The following is a 12,873-nucleotide window of genomic DNA, read 5'->3' as shown; positions in this document are numbered from 1 at the left end:
GATTCGTCCTCTGGCAAAGACATGGTGCAGAGACAGAGCCGATGCTGAAAGCCAAGGGTTCCATGGGTAAGGACAACTGGGAATGTGGGAACGCCTCATTGCAACACAATGGGAAAAACTCTTGCAGACTCTCAAAGGTGACGGAAAGCGACCATCATGAAAAATATCACCCCCCCTCAGGGTTTCCTCGTCAATAGGATCTTCCATGACATAACCCAGGACACTGTTACATAGGTTTGCCTATCGGTTTTTACTGTTAGCCCATTCCTGTTGTTTACTGTTATTACTCTCTGAATGGCTCAATTACCATGACCGTTCTCTGTATTAGTCTCATTCCATGCACTATACTATTGTAACGGTATCTACCTGTTTTGAAGCAGTTAAACATATGGCTTTGATGTATTGTAGAGACACTCCTGGGGCCTTAGGGGGAAGGGTGGCAGGGAGGGGTTAGTTTTAGAGTGTTTCTTTTTTTTATTTTTCTGATACACTATCCGACCATGGTAACCTTTACAGTGTCTATACTGTATGCTCTATCCTCTTAACCTTATACTGATGTTACGACATGTTATCCATCATGTTACTCAAGCGCCCAAGTGGTCTATTTATGTTTCTTCATAAAAACCAATAAACATATTTTGAAAGTAATAGAACTGTTTTGTTACTAATTGTTCAGTGGGAGAGTAATGATTGCGGTTTTATTACATTTGTGTTACACTGTGAAGATAATTATATATGACATGATAGTTAAACCCTGCTGATTAAACGGGGGAATTGTAAATAAAAGTATGTATGGTGGGCAACCTCAAAGTATGTGTTTAGAGTTATCCATGTATCAATTTATGGCTGAGGAACTGCAGCTCTTTCCTTCATGATCGCTAGTGTGAACATAAGCACAATAAGGCTGGTCACCCATGAGTGTCAGCTGGGCGAGCGGAGGTGGTGTGTGGTAGAGCTGTTCGACTCACATATGCATAAGGCAGAATGAATCGTGATAATGGCCAAGATGACTGCTATTATTGTACTCCAGTATACGGAGCATATAACAGCCTCTACCATGTGCTAGGTAGACAAAAATTAAGTGGTCCTTTCCGGTACTGGAACCAGGGCCAGTGGCAAGAATGGAGTCTGGTGAGGCAAATAATCTTTTACCTACCCTTTAGAAGCACTAGGATTTGTTCTTTATATTTAGGTATGCTGCTTTTATCTGTTTTACAATAGCGTAACTGTTTTGTAACTTCAGTGACTGTCCACTCTTTTACAAAATGTATTATTTGTGTTGTTATAGTTATATTGATCAGAAGTGAAGTTTCTTATTAGAATTTGTAGATTTCCACTGCTTCTTGTTGCCTCGTTGGGAATTGCTAAGTGGGTTTTAGCAAACATGTTTCGGGGTTCTAAAAGAGCCAGGATCATTGTGGAGATCATAGGGGTACACAGGTCAGATCAATAAAGCATAATATGATCTTATTAAAAAGAAATTAATCTTACATCCCAAACTAACAAGTGATGGCTCTTTAAGGGAGCTGCTCATAAATTCTCTTGCCTTCCTATGAGGAGACTGTACCCTATATTTATCAATACTGGTTGGTGGGCCACCAGTACAAAATGTTACTCTTTTTACCAGTTACATTTTTCTCTTCCTATTACTGGCCCTGATTTCCATCATCTGTTTCCAGGAAATCTCTAATCGGTTATGTCGAGATAATATTTTCTTCTGATTTAAAAAACAGCAACATTCTAAATCACTTAAGACTGAACGCCCTTTGCTTTCAAGTTGCAAGACCTTACTCCTACCCCCCAAGTCACCCATGCGATAATATACCCTTTGCTCTGAGTGTAGGTGTGAGCTTTGGCAGGCACGTGATTAAAACTTGAAGCTCGCACAACTGGCGTAAACATGCCAAGCACACTAACATGCTTTGAACGTGGTTTATTGGAAGGAGTTGCTGACCATGAAGTCACCAGCTGCTAAGCGTATACAGTCCATAGCAGGCTAAACAGTTCAGGTTAGTGCATCACAGTCCGCAGAAATGCTGAGCTTGCCTGAAAGGCCATCTACATCAGGAGAAAGCATCCCTGTTATAGATCTGAGGCAAGGGCAGAGCCCGACAGATTAATCAGTCTTCTCAACCTGTAATTGGTGCCAGCTTTTCTCAAGATGGGGCTCTGGGGCTGCTTAGCTGTGCCTTACACGTCTCCTGAAGTTAGGTTATGGGTAAAATGTGCACGTAAATTAGACCGTTCATGTTAGATGTTTAGAGGGCGAACACCATGAATCAAGAGCAGACACAATTGTAAATTATTTTCATTATGAGCACAATTTAGATACGGTGTGTTCTTCTCCAAATCACACGTGTGCTGAAGTAAGCCTTAATCATTTTCACAACATATGTACTTGATTCACCCCCACTCAGAGTTAAGTTGATAAAATCAGTCAAAGGACAATCTTTTGCTTCTTTGTTGTCGAAGCTGTGCCCCAGTTAAATCTGTTTATACAGGAACTGTTTCAAGAACGACTAACAAGCATTTTACTAGCGTGGTTCATTTTAAACTTGATGTCTTACGCAAGATCGCAGTGTGAGTGTTCAAAATACTTCTAGTTTTTTGTTTTGCCGTTTATTAAAAATAAGATTTGATCATTTTTGTCGGGTAGTAGTCTGAAAGTAAGTGACAATACGTGTTGTTGATTAACACAGTAGAACAGTCTGGAAACGGAATCCTGTAGGGATACGGTCTCCTGGCAGCATGCAGTATGTTTCACGTTTTAAAAGCTTTTAGTTTTTTTGTATTAAACTTCCACATTTTAAAATTAGTCATTAGTTTAATGCGCAAACCCAGTCTTGAGCATTTGCTTCTCCTCGAATGCCTGACCTAGAAGAGACAATGTGTCTTTAAATAATTCCCGCTAGATCTGACCAGCCATCATGTATATTCAGTGTGACAGGGACAGATGTGACAGATCGGTTCTGACACACTTCGATAGCACAAGTCAGTGGCTTGAGGTGACTCATGTCCTTCCTCTGATTCTGTCCCCTGCTGCAGGACAACACAACGATGCACGAATGAACCTTGCCATCGCCCTCACTGCTGCCAGGTACGGTGCTGCCACAGCCAATTACACTGAAGTGGTAAGCTTGCTGAAGAAGACAGACCCAGAGAGCGGCGCGACGCGCGTCTGTGGCGCGCGCTGCAAGGACGTCTTAACAGGTACGCAGTTCAGAACGCTGGCGACAACGCAGCGTCGGGCCTCTGCGCCAGCTTTTGTTTCATCTACGCATCCGGCCTTAAAAAAATAAAATTCTAAATTGGAATTTACCCACGATACTTTTACATTTAAATTACCGGTATGTTGTTTTCCTAATTCTTTGTCAGTAGTTTACCAAATCATGTGTGGAAACAAAACCCGAATGCATTATTGGGTACCATTCCGCTGACATAGTAGGCGCTGGAAAAGTGTCGTGTCACAACACACATTGGCATGTCATTAATGTCAATCATCTTTAACTCGTGTCAGGTCCCTATTGTAGTCAGAGTCTGGGCACTGAAGATTATTCCATTCACATTAAAATCCACTTTTTTACAAGCTCAATTTATAAAATAAAGTATAAAGTGGGCTGATTGCGCTGCCTGCTTTTTTCTAGATAATAATTTGTACTGATTTTTTAAAAATCATTTTCTATTTAGAATTTAAAAAAAGTCCCAAATCCACCATTTTTCTTTTTTTAATGTACCTCGACAAAATAAGAAAAAAGATTATACATAAAGATACATATACACATATGTATGTGTTTACAGATTGATTTCCTGGGTATTCACTTCAGATGTTTTTCTCTAAGTGACACGCTTCACAATAGCTGAAGATCACAGCTGCATTAATCATCCATAACACAAGTGAGCCGGGAAACAAACGTGGTATGTGATTGATGCTGCTTTCTTTCACAGGGAAGGAATTTGATGTCAACGCCAAATGTGTTATCAATGCTACAGGGCCGTTCACAGACTCGCTTCGCAAAATGGATGACCAAGAAGTCGCAAACATCTGTCAGCCGAGTGCTGGTGTGCACATTGTGATGCCTGGCTATTACAGGTACCAGTATGACAAGCCAGCCGGTTTTAAAATAAATGTCCTGCTGTATTGGATGATGGAAGCTCTCAAAACATTCTGCTTACCCAGTATATGTTCTCTGTGTCCACACATTAAACACGAGATTAAGCGCCGGTGTATGAGGGGAGGAGTGGCTATAACATATTAAGTAACACATACCAGTGATTTATTGTATTTACCTATGCAAAATGAAAAATCCTTTCCCCGAAATGAACTATGAGATCATTTCGGAACAACTTTTGAACTTCATTTACCCACCTATTATAGTGGCTTACCTGAAGTGTAGCAAAAGCAACGTATTATACGTATCCATCCCTACTATCCAAGAGCTGTATTTGAATTTGAATTTGAATTTTGAGTTATTTGTAAAGCGCGCGTTCACTTGGCAGTTTCTTGGCGCTATAGGATTTCAAACTGTGGGGGAGAGGGAGTTATGGGCTAAATGCTTGCTGAAACAGAAAGGTCTTGAGACCTTTGCGGAACTCTGTATAAGAGGGCGAAGACCTAAGGAAGGGGGTGAGTGAGTTCCAGAAGGTGGGGGCCAGCACCGCGAATTTCTGGCCACCGGAACGCCTCTTCTTGAACCCGGGAATGACTAGCAGGGATTTGGAGGAAGAGCGCAAGTCTCTGGCGGGATTGTAGTTGGTTATGGCCGAGTTAATGAAAACGGGGGCAGTGCCAGCCCGAGCTTGGAAGGTGAGGCAGCCAAGTTTAAAAAAGGCTCTTTGCTTTATTGGGAGCCACTGAAGGGCCATAAGAAGAGGGGAGGAGTGGTGGAATTTTGGTAGGCCATACACTAGGCGAGCTGCCTGGTTCTGCACCAGCTAGAGGCGTTGAAGTGCATAGGCTGGGACTCCATTGTAGATGATATTGCCATAATCAATTTTAGACAGAATCATGGCCATGACGATCAGTTTAAGTGCAGAGGGAGAAAAGAACCGAGATACTTTCCTAACGATGCGTAAAGTAAAAAAAGAGGAGGAAACAACAGAACTTATGTGGGTGTGAAGTGTCAAGTGGTGATTGAGCATGATCCCAAGGGTTTTAACGGAGTGAGAGGGAAGGGGGGGAGGACCAAAAGAAATAGGCCAGAAAGATGGTGACCAAGGGTTGCCGCTGCCCCCAGTCAAGATCAACTCTGTCTTATCCGGGTTGAGTTTGAGGTGGTTTGCGTTCATCCAACCTCGGATAAACAGAAGAACCGACTGGAAGCTAGAGGCATCTGGTGAGGAAGAGGAAAAATTAAAAATAAGCTGGAGGTCATCAGCATAGTTGTAGAATGGGACCTCCATTTGTTGAAGTGCGAAAATAAGGGGGAAGATATAAAGGTTAAATAAGAGAGGGGAAAGAGAAGAGCCCTGGGGAACCCCACAATTCACCTTGCTGGGTGAGGCTGAAAATTCAGCCAAGTGGACCGCCTGTGTGCGCCCCTCCAGAAAAGAACCTATCCAGGCAAGAGCCTGTCCCCCTATGCCCGCTGCCTTGACACGGGACAAAAGAATGGAGTGGTCCACCGTGTCAAAAGCGGCAGATAGGTCCAAGAGGACCAAGGCTTGGGGGATGTTGGTGTCGAGACCTTCCCTAAGTTGGTCCATAACTGAAATGACCACCTTCTCTGTGGAGTGCCGGGGGCGGAAGCCCGCCTGGCAAGGTGCAAGATAGCTGCTGCTCTCAATGAAGGAGCTGAGCACCTGGGTGACATGGGACTCTGCTATTTTTCCCAAATAAGGGAGGAGGGATATGGGGCGGTAATTTGCGGGGGAAGAGGGGTCGACTCCAGGTTTTTTTAATATTGGGAAGATTATAGCAGTCTTCAGGGAGGCCGGAACAAGGCCCGACGTGAAACAGTTGTTCAAAAGGGCCAGGGCAGGAGATGGGCATGCCAGAAAAAACTGGCTGAGGATACGTGCCGGGGCAATGTCGGCTGGGGAGCCCGACTTGACTCGGCTAAGTAGAGGGGACAACGATTCTCTGGTGAGTGGAGGAATAGTGGTGAGGGAGCAGTGATTTTCGGGTGGTTGGGGAGGAGTGAAAGTAGGAGGAGGGGGAGGAATATTGGCTTTAATGAGAATTATCTTGTCAATGAAGAAATCGTTGAGCGAATCACATAAATCCTGGGAGGGGGGGATTTTGGATGAGGCTCTATCCGACGATGCCAACTCGTGTACAGTGGAAAATATCTCACGGGATTGGCATTCTGCCGCTAAGATGCGTCCGGAGAAATACTCGGTCTTAGCCGTCAGTATGGAGGTTTTGTATTCGTTAAGTACAGTGACAAAGTGTTGCCGGCAAGTGGGGGAGTAGGCTCGTCTCCAGGCACGTTCAGCCTGTCTTACCTCTAGTTTCTTGGCTTTGAGGTCAGGGCTAAACCATTTATTGGCCTTATGGGAGCGGTTAATAGCCGTTCGCTTCAAAGGGGCCACAGGATCACAGGCGGTCGTGAGCCATCGATCGAGTGTGGCAGTCTGGGAATGAGGGTCTAAGTCCATAATATCGGGGCAGGTGGCAGCTAGCGAATTGCAGAGGGAGGGGATATCCACTGTAGGAAGTATCCACTGTAGGAAGTATCAGACACAGTCCTGCTAGCTCTCAAATTAATCTATGAAAAAGGCCAAAATATAAAAATATATATTCTGCAGTCCTTCTACCACAGTATCTACCCATTGCATCTACCTGAAGGTGTTTGATGTGGGGCCCTGTAAACAAACAACCAATGCACTGCTGGTATCCCCGTGGAATAGCATAATTGTAAAGATTAGAATTCGAATCCGAATAGATATGGTGGCATTGCAGACTTCCAAGAAAAATGCAGCTAGCAGGTCTCTGTTGACAGAGGATCTTGCCGGACCTCTTCTGAAGCTGGTAAATATACTTTGAGCTGCCGCAGACAGTGTAGGCGAACTCCCCTGCAGGTGTCCTAGAGGAGCAGCTCATCCAGCCGGTATAGCGCTGTGTAATGTAATGTAGCAGAGTTCGTGGTCGGGTGTATGAAAATGGCCTAGGACTAAATGATGAGTGCTATTGAATGCTTAAGATAAACTTTTATGTGATGTCTCCAACACATGAGAAGTGATGAGGACGCTGAGATTACAATGTGAATATCTGCTGCATGGTATACAGGTTCGATTTCTGCTCTCAGTGCTCACATTCATGTGTATCACGAGCTGATGTTATTTTGGCCATAGTATCATGCTGGTATGCCGATTGTGCGGAACCTTGGCCTGGCTCTGAATATGTGAGGTCCTGGAGCTGCCTTGGAACCCTCAGGGGCCCCCAGTGTGCCCTCATAGTGAACAAAGTACTACTGTCCCTGTCCTGGGTTTAGCACACAAAGCTGCGGGGACAGCATACTGTGTTTATGAGATTGATAGTGTGAACATACCTCTTTATCAGTGTTGCTGAGAGTCTGGCATCCATGCCCCTCTTGTGGAAAGTTCTACTGTTGTGTGTGCCCAGAACCTTGCACTGACATCCTGTGTGTGTGTGTATAGAGTGATTGTAGTACATGTGCAGTAGTAAGGCTCTGAGTGTGAGTGAGCCTGAGTACTGAAGCCAGTGGGGTCCATTTTGAAGACCCTGCTTCAACATAACACAAGACAGAAAACGGAGAACAGATTTTCCAGACAGTGGAAGAGTATTTGCGGGATTTCTGATGATGGAGGGTGGGAATTTTCAGACACTGAAGTGAGGCTAGAGACTAGCTTTGGAAATTTCATCGGGCCTTTGTTACCAAGTGCTTGCTGTTTAATTCTTCTTGAGCACCACCAGTTTAGTAAGGGTAAGGGTAAAGGATTGACTGCAGATTCCTTTCTGTAATGGAGAAGACCAGGCTTACCTTTTTTCTATGCTGTATTACTGAGAGTCTGATTACTGTGAGGTGCACACACCTCTCACTGCCTTATGCCTGTGTTGTGGGTGCTCCAGTGTGGAGGCTGAACTAGTGCAACCTGCTGCGAGAAGCATCACTATACAACGTCTGTCAATGGAGAGCAGCTTGATAGGACCAGTTGAAAGGAGAACTACCTCAAAACTCAGTTCTCAAACCGCAGACAGTGGATCTACATCCCCTATCTTGAAAATGTGTGTTAGAAGTGGGATTCCTGGTTGGCTGATGTATGCACCCAAGCCAGGCAGTAGCCATCACTCTAGTCAGGGTAAGCTAGATACACACTCTAAGATAATCAGTGCTCACCCTTTGATAGCTTGGCACAGAGCAGTCAGGCTTATCTAAAGAGGCAATGTCTAAAGTATCTATGCAACACATATACACACACAGTAACAACATGAATACACAATAAAAAGACTCCACACAGAAAAATAGAGAATATCTGTGCAAAATTGGACCAAAACAACTAAAATCTAATCATTAGAACTAGACATATGAATTTTCAAAGATTAAACGCCGAAAGAGTGCTTAGAAATCAATAGCGCTAAAAGGTTACTTGAGGTCATGCTAGACCGAGGTAAATCCAAAGTTCAGGCTAACCGTGATGGAGGGCAGGCTTTGCTACAGGACTTATGCAAGGCCTGCTGAGAAAGTACCCTGGATGGAGCAAAGTTGAAGCTGAGGGCATGATGCGTCTATTTTTTCCACGCAGTCGGGTCACTACTTCGTCGTCGTGCTTTACTGAGATGTAGGCACTGCATCGTCGTCGAGCCTTGCAGAGCGCTGTTGTCTGGCCACGCAGGCTTTGGAACGATTGTCGTTGAACAGCATCTGCGTCCGTGTCGTAGGGCGATGCGTCGGTTCCGATAGGCACAAATGAGACAATGTGTTGGTTGTGTAGCAAATCAACTGCAGAACCCATTTCTGAAGTCCAGAACTTGAATAAGGCACCTCAGGCAAGGATAGGCGTCACAGATAGCAGAGTCCAGCAGCACCAGCAGAATTGCAGGAATTCCTTTGTATCCCTGAGGCTTCAGAAAACAGAATGCAAGCCCTTGGAGTACACTTGGAGGGAAGGAAGAGACCAGCTCCCCATCATCAGTGTCATGGAGCAGCAGGGCAACCAGCAGATAAGCAGTTTTTCCAGGAAAGCAGTCCAGTTGAGTCCTTTAAGCAGCGCAGCAGTCCTTCTGACAGAGGTTCAGTTCAAGATCCAGAAGTGTCTGATTTTAGGGGGTTAGAGATTCAGTAGTTAAACCCAAAAAGTGCCTTTGATGATGTACAGGGTGACTTCAAAGCACCATGATGAAGTGAACAATGATCCCTTTCAACCCAGTCCTGTCTGCCAGGCTATCTGTGGGGGGTAAATGAGTGCTTTGTGTGTGGACAGGACACTACCTATTGTAGTGTAAGTTTCAGCCCATCCCATTCCTCCCTACCCAGGAAGACCGATTGGAATGCAGGTGAATGCAGATGAGTGCTCAGAATGCAGATGAGCCTCACCTTCCTGTGTTTGTGACTGTCTAGAGGGAATGCATAAAGTGTAGCTGTTACCCAATCCAGACACGTCTGAGGCATGTACGTATAGATGAGGGCATGGTTTAATGGATGAATGATCATGTAGTCTATAAACAAGGACATTCTGAAGGGGGTTCCTGCTGTACTGTCCTGTTATGGGCAAAAGGCTGCTCTACCCTCCCTCTGCTGCTGTTCACTCACCCATGTATGCACTCACTCATCCATATGTGCTCCCATTTATCCATCCATTAGTCCATCCATTCATTAACGGTTTGGCTCAATCCCAAATGCACCCGCTCACCAAATGAGACAACCACACAGTCTTGCCATCAAATTAAAAACCCTGCTTGATTCTTTTAAAAGAAGACATCTTGGTTTTGTCAATGCTAGTTTTTGAGGGCAAATGGAAAAACATGATTATGCGCTTCACTTAAAATTGATTGGAACCTGTGCATGGAGTGCCAGGTGATACAGGGATACTGGGATTTGATATTCCACACATTGGAAGTGGTGAGCGAAATCCTAATGGATCACGACCCAAAGATGGCAACCATGGGGAGTGTTCCCAGGGTGTGACGGAAACAGAGGATGTAGGAAGCTGGCTCTCTAAATGGTGTACTAAAACGAAGTACACTGTGCAGAGTGTCCAGTGGATACCTTCTTGGTATACAGAGGTAAAAGTAGGTAATACTAATGCTCTATTTGTGGTAGTGTGGGCAAGCAGTTAGGCTTATCACAGCATAGTTCTAAGCATTTGTTGTACTCAGGGGCAAAAAATGAGACACACAATCAAGTATAAATCCGAGACCAACTTGTAAAGATAAAGTCATAAAAAAAAATATATATATATATATATATATCATTTTTCAGACCAAGAACTTCATTCTAATGCAAGTAGTTTTTAAGCTATGAATTTTTAAAGTTTGCAAAGAAAGTCACTGTTGTGTGCAATTACGCACAATAGAAGTCAATGGAAGAAAAGAGGAAAAATCATAGAAAATCACTCAGTGGGTTCTCGAGGTTCACCTTCTGGATTCGGGGAAGTAGCAAGGCCAGGTCCAATGTTCCAGTAGCAGAGGTCTGGGAGCATCCTGGATTCGGCCAGGAGCAGGGTACTGAGGTAGTTGGTAGCAGGTGCTCTACGAAGAAAGGGGCCACCGAAAACACACTCCACAGCTGGAGTTAAAGGTTGTCCTAGAGGGTTCCACTCAAGGGAGCATGTCGCAAGGGCCTCAGGATCAGGGGAGCACGGCTGGTTTGTCATTACACAAGCCGGGCTGGTTGCAGAGCAGATAGAGCAGCCAAGCACAATGCGTCAATATGATCCTCTCGGTCGGGGGCTGGTAGGATGCTGAGGCAATTCCGGGACAGTTGGGCAAGTCACAGAGGGGGCCTCAGGGGTCACAAAGTTCCTCCATGGGTGTCTGCGTTCTGCGTCGTTAGAGTCTGAATTGGACTCTTTCGTCTCGGTCTTCAGTGTTGGGGGTCCTGTACCCCGGGTATTGGTACGGGACAGCTCTGGTAGGTCCTGGTGTCATCTTACTTGGTTGGGGGCAAATCTGACCTATCATAGCTAATGTACCTCATCTTGTTTGGGTGCTGCGTCTGAGTCGCCAGAGAGCAGCAGATCGGTAAACCGGACATCGTGGTTTAGTGCCTGAAGACTGAAGGGGAGTAGCTCCTCCACTGCAACAGAGGTTCTCGACAATTTGTAAAAGGCTGGAGGTGCTCCGAGGTTCTTGGAGGCCTCACAATTGCAGGACGAGACAGCAGACCACGATGGTTGATTCCTAGAAGCAGCCCGCAGGATTTGGTAGCAATTTTCTGCAGCAAGTTGTCGGTTCTTGGGTCAGCAACACTTCTTTGTCCGCTGCTCTTCTTATGTCAGCCGAAACTAAGATGCAAGGTCCAGGGATGCTACCTATATACTGAATTTATTGGTGTTAAAGGGGGAGACAGGTAGTAGCCAATGGGCTTACATACCTTTAGGGTGTCTAAACCCTGTGAGGTGACCACTACCTGTTTGAAGGGGCACTACCCTAGCCCTGATAGGTTAATTCCTGCCATCCAAAGATGGAAGATTTGGAAAAGCTGTGTCCACATCACCTGCCCCACTTTAGGGGTGTTGCTGGCTGAATGTGGCCACACCTCCTACTTTAACTCATTTTTCCGTTTGTCCTCTCACCAAATGTGGGGCAGGAAAGGTAGGGTTGGCATCCTCCACTAGCTGGAGATACCTAGGAAGCATTTCACAGGTGGCATCGCCTTGAAAGCTTCCCTCTCTGGAAGGCCATCCTGGCCTGGAGTAGGTGTGAAGCACCTCTGCCCAAAGCAGGCTTTGTTCCTGGACTCTGAGTGTTGGTTGTCACTCCATGAGGTCAAAAGCATATCTGGTCGAGCCGGACCTAGACAAAGTCACAAGTTCATTCCGACCGCGTTGCAGTGTGGGCAGGATATAGTTAAGCCCGCTGAACAAAGTATCTCAAATTCTTATTTGTGGTCTGCGCTCCAATTGTTTGCGAGGCTTTGCATTATCCGGTGTTGGTTTCGAGGGCCTGCGAGGTCCTGCTTTAGGTTGCGTTTCTCTGTGTTGGTTCAGATGAAGCTGTGTGGTGAGGCTTTGCGTCAATTCACAGTGGTTTCGATGAGGCTGGCACCTGAGCTGCTAGGCTTGCCGAGGCTTTGTGTTGCTTGGCGTTGATTTCGTTCATGTTGACAGTTTTGTGGTGAGGCTCTGTGGGACTTGGCATTGCTTGTGTCGGTTGCGATGAAGCTTGTAAAGGCTTTGCGGGGTTTGCACTGGATTTGGTGAAGACCACAGCTGGGCTGGCAAGGCACTTCTTTCCCCATGTCTAAGGGTCCAGGACTGGAGTAGCACCACTTGGGGGGGTTTAGGATGCAGCAGGCAGTGTCCGGGTGCACGGTACAAGAGAGCTGGAGCCTTTTCTGACCCTGAAGCTCTGATCAGGAGGACAGCCAAATAGCCCTTGGAGTGACTCTGGTGGTCCTGGGCTCATGGTGTAGGTTCAGTCCTTGTTACTCAGGCAGCAGGGCAGGAGAGTAGCAGGCCTTTTTGCAGCAGAGCAGCACAGCAGTTCTTTGGAGACTTCCACAGGTCCTGAGGTGTCCTGAAGAGTTGGGTCTGAGGGTCCAATATGTATGCCTGCTGTCAGCTTTGAAGTAGGAGACTATTCTAGAGGCTTCCACCCTCCGAGGTGTCTGTAGCTTCCTCCCTCTTTGCCCTGGCCCTAGCTTGTCTGGGTACTGCAGAGACTAGTGTTAATCCCTTTGTGATTGTGCTATCGCAAAGTCTTTGTGATGTGCAAGTGTGGTAGGTGATCACTCCGGCCCTCTGTCAAGT

At 45.7% G+C, this 12,873-nt stretch overlaps 1 protein-coding gene across 3 annotated transcripts in view; it reads left to right on the top strand.

Annotated features, from left to right (window-relative positions):
- Nucleotides 1-12,873, top strand: part of GPD2 (glycerol-3-phosphate dehydrogenase 2) — a 1,236,906-nt gene that overhangs the window by 719,844 nt on the left and 504,189 nt on the right. For all 3 annotated transcript variants that reach the window (XM_078681716.1, XM_078681715.1, XM_078681717.1), the window contains exons 7-8: nucleotides 3,046-3,210; nucleotides 3,946-4,090. In XM_078681716.1, the coding sequence (XP_078537842.1) occupies nucleotides 3,046-3,210; nucleotides 3,946-4,090 (310 nt within the window). The remainder of the gene's footprint in view (nucleotides 1-3,045; nucleotides 3,211-3,945; nucleotides 4,091-12,873) is intronic.

This window comes from Lissotriton helveticus, chromosome 3_1 (genome assembly GCF_964261635.1).
Source record: "Lissotriton helveticus chromosome 3_1, aLisHel1.1, whole genome shotgun sequence".
NCBI classification, from domain to species: Eukaryota; Metazoa; Chordata; class Amphibia; order Caudata; family Salamandridae; genus Lissotriton; species Lissotriton helveticus.
The sequence above is the reverse complement of the archived record's forward strand: the minus strand, read 5'-3'. Positions and strand labels throughout refer to the sequence as shown.